At 39.7% G+C, this 9,728-nt stretch overlaps 1 protein-coding gene across 1 annotated transcript; it reads right to left on the reverse strand.

Moving 5' to 3' along the window:
• Window positions 1-603: 603 nt before the first annotated feature.
• Window positions 604-9,098, reverse strand: LOC139130450 (probable iron/ascorbate oxidoreductase DDB_G0283291). The gene is made up of 7 exons (XM_070696240.1): window positions 8,825-9,098; window positions 5,161-5,276; window positions 4,414-4,486; window positions 2,729-2,845; window positions 1,838-2,035; window positions 1,429-1,539; window positions 604-1,072 (listed from the first exon to the last, which is right to left on the reverse strand). Exons 1-7 carry the CDS (start codon window positions 8,978-8,980, stop codon window positions 896-898), a joined length of 948 nt encoding a protein of 315 aa, XP_070552341.1. The 5' UTR covers window positions 8,981-9,098; the 3' UTR covers window positions 604-895.
• Between the last annotated feature and the right edge of the window lie 630 nt (window positions 9,099-9,728).

Here is a 9,728-nt window from a genome sequence, read left to right on the forward strand (position 1 = left end):
ATTGATTGCCTAAAAACTGTTGTATTAAAGGGCCATTATTTGTAACTTTTGACCATTTTTACCTCGGAAAATTCCATGTTGGAGGCTCATATTTGTTGCAAAATGTTGTTTTACGAAAAACAAACATGATTATTGATGTTATAGCCACATAAAACTGCTAATTTTTGTTCAAACGTGTTGCCCTTCCGAGCTCGTTTGTTTGACGTCTGGTATGTACAAGTTCACGCTTATTGCGGGATCGAAACAACATTGCGTCATGGAATGCCAGACATCTGGCTACGCAACGTGCTCGGACAATGGACTACGACGTAAGTATCGGGCATAAGTAATGAATATTTATTTTGAAATTGCTGTAAATGGCTCGCACAGGTGCAGAAGAATGCCTACGTTGCAATCCGCGTGTCAACAGAGTTTGTATTTCTGTCCGGACAGAAAGTGAAATTTCCGTTGTAAAATCACATGTTATTTAGTTGTAGGGCACGTAATGTCTCCGAATAATATGCGATTCGCTGTTATATGACAGGCTATTCAACATGAGCCAGTGATCATTTCAATCAAACTAACGGAAAAATCGCCAAAGATACAGCTAATGGAACTTTAAAGGCAAACTGTCGTCGGAACTGCGCCTGTGCGAGTTTCTTGTTTACAAACAATGTATTTCGCAAACGATATTTAGATGCACCTCATCATCATAGCTTCAACATTTAAATTTTATCATGTAGATTATGACAGACATGTCTTAACTTTCTGAATCATCAATCACCATCGTACCTTGGATACAGTGTTTACATTGGTCGTATGGGTCCCATGTAACCTTTGAGCGCAGTTCTGACGACTGTGTCCCTTTAAGATAACCTTTGACATCGTTTTTTGTATTCAAATTTGGTTTTCGGTGTTACTGGAATTTTTCATGGAATAGTTGCTCTAGATATCCCAGGTAGGATTTCTTCTCGTATCTCGGATTGCCATCCAGGCTGCCGACGGCGGCGACGTCGTCCGGACATCCAAAAAATACCATGGCTTGCCGATCCTTGTATCTATCTTGACCGTCGACGAAAACCCCACGATGAGGCTGAAAATAATACATTATTAAGAGATTTTAGGATTACTTTCAGTGTTGTTTCGTTGAAGGCTTGTTGTTAGACGTAACGATGTGAGCTTTGCAAAACGGCTGTCTGTCAGGCTTTCGAAGTGTGTATCGATGAACTGAAATTGATACACGGATTATAGATAAAATAAATAAATAATAAATAAATAAATAAATAAACTGAATATTTCATACAAATAATAAATATGTATAAATTAAACAAACAAACAAAGGTTGTGCAGCAGATTACAGCGACATCGTTGCTATCGGAAGGGAATGCATAAACGTGACGCCTTCTTCAACAAGATCAGCGTAAAGATAATATCGGAGGCTGTACTTACCACGGCACGGTACCTATCAGTGGTGAAGCGTTCCATGCAATTTGCACACAGCACGATCAAGGCGTCGGGAATCGGGTTAACGGGGAGCCATTCACCGGATCGGTTTTGAAACTGTCGGGGGGATAAACGAGTAAAACGAATATGAAGAACATGAAATGGATAGTCAAGAGTGAATTTACAGTAATGTGACATTTGTAAAGTAAGTCAAAAAGTCGATGATTCGGAGTGGGATTTAAAGGGGACTAAGAGGGGCAAATAACAGGAGAAATTGTCAACTTTATAGTATAATTCCATACATCAGTCTCACGTTCACAGGGTCATTTTAATACTTCCGTCAACTGCGAACTAACAGACAAGGTGAATACTCCCATATTCCTGTCTCCTGGACAATTTTTTCTTCAATACGTACCTCGAAACCACTTATATTGTTTGTAACGACGAAACTCAGTGTTCCATAATCAGTGTGTTCTCCGAAGCGGACCTGCTTGTCTTCCGGTTTGGCGCCCTCTTCCAATGCCGGGTAGAAAGCATATCTGAGAGTTGAGTTATTTTCATGGGTCGGCGAGTGACCGGCCAATCCCCCGTGCAACCCGCGAAAGGTATCGAACTATTTCCAAAATAGACAAAGACAATGTTTTAATGTCTGTATAGCCATAGGGGTTTCTAATATATCTGTTGCAGACCCCTTATTATTATTGTTCAATGATCAGATGACATTTTATAACTGGAACCGCTTTGTATATGATACAGCTCGCATTATTACACTGACTCGCACGTAACGTCATAATGTGCGCAGTAGTCGAAAATGACTAGACTCAAAAGTAAGATCAATACTTTATATAGTCACACGGTTCAGGCTTGTACATATCAAAATGTGTAATATTGATATGAATTTATCACATTTAAAGCACTGTGTGCCTCGAAATTTTAAGACTAAAACTTCTGCCTAAACTTACAAGGAAACTTGAAACAATTTCCCTTCAAGAGCTTTGATAAAAATAAGGCGTCACCATGGATGGTACAGAGAAACAGATTTCCTTTTATTTACCGATATTCGAAATTGGCTGCCATCCCGGCGTGGACGCTATGGGGACAATGATTTCCACGCAACTAAGACGGTGAAAACTTTACCTACTCCGAGAGCTTGAAAATGAGCCCCACAAATGGTAGACCAGAAAAAAAAATTAAGAATCTCAGCGTCCCAATATTCTTAACATTCTTAACAAGTTGAGTGATAGCGAGCGCAAGCGATCACACAAGAAAGCCGTTGTTGTAGTGTCTATGCTCACTTTATACTCACATCAACTTCGACGGCCCTGGCTACAATCTCCAGCACTCTGGTGAATAGCCTTGCCATTTCGTTGTACAATGTCAACATGGTGTCTCCAGCCCCTGGTATCTCCCCATCGAATATCAACTTGAGAAACGGAAAATATGGAAAATATTAATATACTTCATGCGTCACAGGGTACGAGCAACAAAAGTCGGGAGGAGTGCATGCATACTTTGAATGTTTATAGCAAGGAATACCCAAGAAAAATATTTTTGTAAAGTAACGTAATGTAATGTAATGTAATGTAATGTAATGTAATGTAATGTAATGTAATGTAATGTAATGTAATGTGATGTAATGTAACGCAATGTGATGTAATGTAATGTGATGCGATGTAATGATATGTAATCCAAAAAATGTATTGTAATGTAATGTAATGCAATGCAATGCAATGTACTGTCTTTAGAGATCTATGTGTGTAATGGTAAAATCTGAGAGGTGTTTCAATTTATTTTGCATTAGTTAAAGTGTTCGAAAATGACACTGAACACTGATATTTTTATTACATATTTTGCCTGATCAGTGTTTGAGTAACAATATTCAACAATCAATCAATGAAAATGCATTTTGTATCTTCTAAAAAACAGTTCTAAGTTTTCATGAGATCGCAGAATGCAAATCAAAGAATATGCAGGAATGGCAAGTCTGCGATTTTTATTATGTCATTCAAGTTGCAAAATCTGACATTTCTGTAAACGATATTAATGGAGTAACAGACAGAGTCAGTATTTTTCTTAATCCATTCATTATTTGTTTGCAACTTTGAGATTTTACTGCCGGAGAAATGACCTCGATGACCATTCGATTTCTCCTGCTGCCAGCTTCCAATGAAAAGCCTGATAATATCAATGCTTATTGATATGTGTTTCTGTGATAGTAAAGAATGAATTCACAACTAGATCCTGTGCACTAATGATAGCTGTTGAGAGCATCTCTGTATGAACTCCTCTTTATATTTAACATTTATAAGGGTAAAGTATATAATGTATTTTAGGCATTTTATTCATAAGGTACCAAAACTTCGTTTCTGCAATATCGTGTTTATCAAGAGATGGCAAAAACTTGTGTCAAAGAGGGCAGAGAAAATAAACAAGACAAAAAATTAACATAGAGGGTAAATTTACATTTGGTTGAAATATACGAGAAATTTCTATTGCTCAGGTATTTTTGGACTATGACAAATTATTTTCTTGCAATAAAAGATAGATTTGTTATCAAGGCAGTTCAAGTTTTGTATACTTTGTAGAATTAGCTTTCTTTATAGATTTTCCTAAATAATCAGTGCCCTATAGAATGGAGAGTAGATATTTTTCATCCTTGATCAGGCAAGTATACCAATTTATTTATTAGGAAATTCTGAAAAATTGCTAATTTAGTAATGATAACAATATACTTGATATACATATCAAATTGCACCAAGTTTTTATAAAATTGTACTACTTTATAATGTAATGTATTTTTCATTCCATTCTACTATAATTTTTGTATCATTTCATAACTGCACCAAACGTTTCAGTACACTTCACAAAAATTGACATGCCCCCTTTCTTCCTCTTCACGTTTTCAGCAACCCCCCTTGCACCTAGCAATTTTTTGAGTGAACCCCTCAGATTCCTCTGATCTCAGGTCGTAAATAATGACGGCTCCCTTACGTCTTTATTCATCCATGGATAGTAATTGTAACATTCCTTGAAGTCCGGCAAGGGTCTTTCCTTTACATTGAAACTAATGGAGAGAGAGAGAGAGAGAGAGAGAGAGAGAGAGAGAGAGAGAGAGAGAGAGAGAGAGAGAGAGAGAGAGAGAGAGAGAGAGCGGTATTACATCAGTCTTATGTTAATTTCAGTCAGGGAGTATACGTAGACAGACAGACAGGCAGACAGACAGATCGATAAGATAGATATTATATATAGACAGACAGTCGGTTAGAAATGCACATACTATATTCTATGAAATACAGTATGTCGTTTATATTTCTGCAGTCGTAGTTAAACGACGGATCCATGGGCACTGAACCAAAGAGACGGGCTTGTCTAGGCTGACGTCTGCACCACTTGCCGTGCTGTGTTTAAGAAAGGCCAATTATCGTCAGTTTCTTGTTGAGACAATCGTTGCTCCAATGTGCCGTTTCCTATCATCTTTTCCCTCGGAGTTTCCGTTGGTATTGGACTTCACTTAACACCTCTCTCTCTCTCTCTCTCTCTCCTCTCTCTCTCTCTCTCTCTCTCTCTCTCTCTCTCTCTCTCTCTCTCTCTCTCTCTCAACTAAGAAAAGGAAATCACATCACCATTAACGGGATGTTCGATGGAACAAATCATTTGCCAAACGTCTGAACGCATGCGCAGCCATGTGCAATGATACGGATCCTCTGTGTCGATATAATCTCCTTTACTGTGACTTACTTTTCTGTCTCTCGACCCAAGTAACCATGGATCTTGTTTTCTTCCCTTGCATATTTTTCCTTCGTCTCCGCGGGTAATAGGGTGAACTCTTTAAAATGACGAAATGCCAGATCGATCTGAAAGCCAAACGTCGACGGAAAGATTGTTCATCTTTTCTTGAACGGAAAACGTAAGAAAAAAAAATGACTCTCTCGAAATAGATTGTTCTGTCACTGACACGCCTTGTAAAGCAGTGAAAGTATGCGCAAGCATTACACAAAGAACAAGACTTGGTTCACGTCGGTGAACTTTTAAAAAAGAAAATCATTTGCGACAGTTTCTCGTTTGTCTCTTCTATTTAATACAAACATATTTGAAATTTGGCAACCCATGTCAGGTCTTCCTGGCGATTGAACGCTTTGAGTCCGCGCAGTAGTGAGTTAGTTTCTGTCGGATTCACGATTCGGAATGAAACTCGCCAGTATCACGTACACCCCACTCATCGCGTTCACCCCACTCACCTGTTTCATATGAAAACAGAACACAAATCATCGCGTTCATCCCACTCAAGCATTCACAAATCACAGACTGCAAATCTAACACAGAACTAGGTCATTGAAATGCGGACATAAGGCCAGGTTTTGTCCGCCGAAGGATATACATGGACTTAGGGACCGTTCAGTTTTTACGGCCTGGGGGGGGGGGCGGCAAAATCCAGGAGGGGGGGGGGGTCATAGTAATTTTGGAATCCGCAAAGGGGGGGGTCATCGCTTTTTCACTGGTAGGAAAGGGGGGTCACCACATTTTCAAAAACATAATACCAACAATAAAGTTCACTTTATGCCATGGCCATGATCGACCCTCTTTACCGGCGGGCCGCCTTCGGCGGCCCACTACAATAAATATACATTATGTATTACCCATGACCCTCTTAACGGGCAGACACCTTTGGCGGCCCACTCCAATTAGGTTTACTTCATGCAATGGCCATGATCGACCCTCTTTACCGGCGGGCCGCCTGCGGCGGCCCACTACAATAAATTGACTTTATGTAATACCCCACGGCAATCTTAATGGCCGCGCGCCTTCAGCGGCCCTGTCCAGTAAAGTCTACTTTATGCAATAGCCATGATCGACCCTCTTTACCGGCGGGCAACCTTTGGTGGCCCACTAGAATAAAGTTGACTTTACGTAATGGCCCATGACTCTCTTAACCTGAGGGCTGCCTTTGGGGAACCACTCCAATAAAGTTTACTTTATACAATGTCCATGTACATGAGTTGTCTATGGAAATGAAGTTAAAAATTGCCTTACAGTCGTCCTAATTAAGGTGAAGTACTACGAATTACGTCAAAATTAGGTTGTGGTGTCATTTTCTTGAAACTTTGCACAAATATTCTTGGAAGTTGTGCAAGTGCAAAAATGAAATAAAAAATGGGGGTCACCACGCTCGTTTCCATGGAAACGGACGTTAAAATGGCGTCGTTAGAATAAATAAAAATGATATAATTCACTTAAACTAAAGAAAGCAATTATAAAACGCTTAGCAAATGAGTTAATTTTAATAAATACCAAGGATTAAGATCCATATCTATCGAATGTATAGTTTTCATGATGTTTGTAAAGAAATTTTAACATACGTATCGATTACAAAATAACGATATGGAAATTATATCACTACATAATTTTCGAACTTTCTTCCTGTTGCTTTGAATGGTGTCATTTTGACGAAACTTGGCGAATAAAATCCTGACATAATACCATTTAGTTTACACTTTTAATAAAAGGGTGTCACCACGCTACTTTTTACAATATCTCCAGGTGAATGGGTAATATGCGCCATGTAAATGGGAGAGAAATGTTAATTTTACGCTCATATTGAATAAAAACCAGCTTCCTAGGGGGTCAGAATATGACAAGGTTAAAGGTAACATGTATTTCTAAGAGACTGGGACAAAAAATTAGGTAAAAGGGCAATTTCAACAATGACAGGTGATATTAAATACATGCGCTACAAAATAACCCATTTGCGGCAGGCTGGAGTTAAATCTGCGCAGAAACGTTCTAAAGCGTGTGCGCGTCCGAATTCGGGCGCCTTTACCTTAACAGACGTTTCAATGGATGTGGCTGAGAAGTTTGTGCACTGGCATCTCTGCTACACGAATAAAGTGCGCCGCGTACCGGAGTTCAAATCCAAACCATGCGGGTAAATTTGACATATGGGTTTTGGTTATTTTCAGCGGGGGGGGGGGGGGGGGGGTTTCATCAATTTTTTTCGTCTGACAAAGGGGGGGTCATCTTTTTTTCACGAAAAATGCAGGGGGGTCTGTATATTTTTGAACACCGGCGACAAGATTTTGCCGCCCCCCCCAGGCCGTAAAAACTGAACGCTCCCTTATGAACTCTGCAGTGACACTGATATCTTCATTGAGACCGTTTCACAAAGGATGGCTCTTTTGACGGTTTGTGTAAGTATCAGAAAGGACACGATATGTTGACGCCCAAATCCGAAAATGGAGAACTTTAGCTTCTATGTTATCAAAAACACTGACTAATATCACGTGATCAATTGTTAAAAGGTTAAGAAAAGGCAGTCGAATGAGGGCTCAATACACAATAATTTGAAGTATGATAAGGCCCCTGTAATTGATAATTTTGGCTAATTTTCGGGTTTGTTTTTGGTCTATTCCTTATATCACGTTAAAACACTGTCAACAAAACCACAGAATGTGTCTGGTGCAGTGTTGATTTTAGCAAACGCTGGACGTTTGATCTGAATTATCTTATTGAAAAATCTGACAGCCTTCTCTAGGGCATTTAGGTGGACAAAGTCGACTGCCGTGTGTCTGATAAACAACCATCAGTGTCTACATGTGTCAACGTAAGGTTATTAACTTTACAGTGAAAGACTTACTAATATCGTGAAAGATAGTGAATATGTTATTACTTATGGTGAACGCGCCTCGGGGACAGATAGTCGGCCTCCCAAATTTCTAAAATTCTTTCCTGATCTACCACTCACTTGGGGGGTTCATTTCAAAGCTCTTGGAGAAAGAACAACTTTAACCCTCTTAGCTTTTCGAAAATCCAAAATTTTATTTCCCCCCATAGAGTTAACACAGGAATGGCGGCCATTTTGAATTTCAAATATCGCAAAATGTTGGGCAATTGTTTAGCTAATTCCAAACTTTGCACGGTGACCCTCGAATTTTATTATTGTTGATTTGGTAAGAGAACGATTGAACGTTTCATTGAGGAAAGTTTGAGCAAAAGTTTAAGCCTTTCACTATCGAGGCGCATACTACCTTAACAAGCTCTAAAATGAACCCGACAAAACGGTACACCAGTAAAATATTGTATTGTGACGTTCGCCCTCGTTGTCAGGTTACACATGCAAATAAGCATCGTCTTTGACATGAAACTGTTCAATGGCCTTCAAAGCTGGAATAGTGGTACATTCAAATGACAAGTACGTGTAGCAAGATTCATCAGATCTCATCCGGTTATTATATTAAGGGATATTCAAATAGTGCTTATGATTATCAAAGAGGGTCAGTCTATCAATTTCGATCCGATGAGCCGTTCTTGAGATCGCGCGTTCAAAGACAAACCAACTGATAGACAGAAATAAGTAATGCAATAGATAACGTGTATGAACTTGAAAGAACGCCACGTTTGGTCATACCTGCTGCTTCGGCATTCCGTGGTTTACAATATACGCAATACCATGAGATTTGAACGCATCGTCGATGTCCGATACGAGTTTCTGCAGTTTCGTCTCATCTTTTCCGTCTCTGTGAAGGCCGAAGGCGTCGAAATCTATCACTGGAATTTGAGCCATTAGGAGATGTGCTACAGCACACCACCCGTGCTTCGTTTTAGTATAAACTAGTACAATTATCTTTGGCAACCCTTTATAATGTCCAAAGTCTCTTTAAACTGTATCGTTGCCCTGTGCTCTTTGCTCTCCGGTCGCGGTTCAGTGGGAGTGTCCAAGTTGTGATCATAGATGCGGACTCTTCTATTAGGCGGGAAAATCGAGTGAGACGCGGAAAATATGTATTGTTTGACAGGGATATGTGGAAAACTTCGGTTACAGGTGGTGAACCGTAAAGTATAGGTGTTTACTATACAGTGTGCTGAGACGTGGCTAAAACCTTAGGCTACAACAAAACGGACCAGTCGAAGAGAAATATCGAATCGTTGGCCCTAACGACAGACCGTCCAATCCGGCATGCTGAAGATGGTAAGGCCCACACATCTACAAAGAGATATTCGGAGTGTTTCTCGAGAGGGCGCGATTGCGCGAATCCCCTTCATTCAAACAAAACCCACCTTCAACGTTCCGCACCCAGATTACTGTCTATGATGCAACATCACATATTTGATTGATCCACTGTCTATACAGTGCAGTGACAAAATTAACTTCCGAAATGCATTAAGATGTGCTATAGATTTTCTTCCAGATTACAAACCTGTGTTTGGACATAGACCATGGGGCCAGCACCAGCGTCTATGGTTTACACCTATGTGAATGACATGTGAATGATTTGTGTAAGCTATAAAAAGATATGAAACTGTTAAAAGAT

This window comes from Ptychodera flava, chromosome 4, assembly GCF_041260155.1.
Source record: "Ptychodera flava strain L36383 chromosome 4, AS_Pfla_20210202, whole genome shotgun sequence".
Taxonomy (NCBI): Eukaryota; Metazoa; Hemichordata; class Enteropneusta; family Ptychoderidae; genus Ptychodera; species Ptychodera flava.

Bases quoted from the DNA above. Each gene is read 5' to 3' on its own strand.
- LOC139130450 (XM_070696240.1), bottom strand. From the start codon at position 8,980: ATGGCTCAAATTCCAGTGATAGATTTCGACGCCTTCGGCCTTCACAGA. The intron at 5,277-8,824 runs GTATGACCAAAC...TTTGGCTTTCAG, and splicing joins ACGGAATGCCGAAGCAGCAG to ATCGATCTGGCATTTCGTCA. The intron at 2,846-4,413 runs GTAAGGGAGCCG...CCGTTTCTCAAG, and splicing joins ATCCATGGATGAATAAAGAC to TTGATATTCGATGGGGAGAT.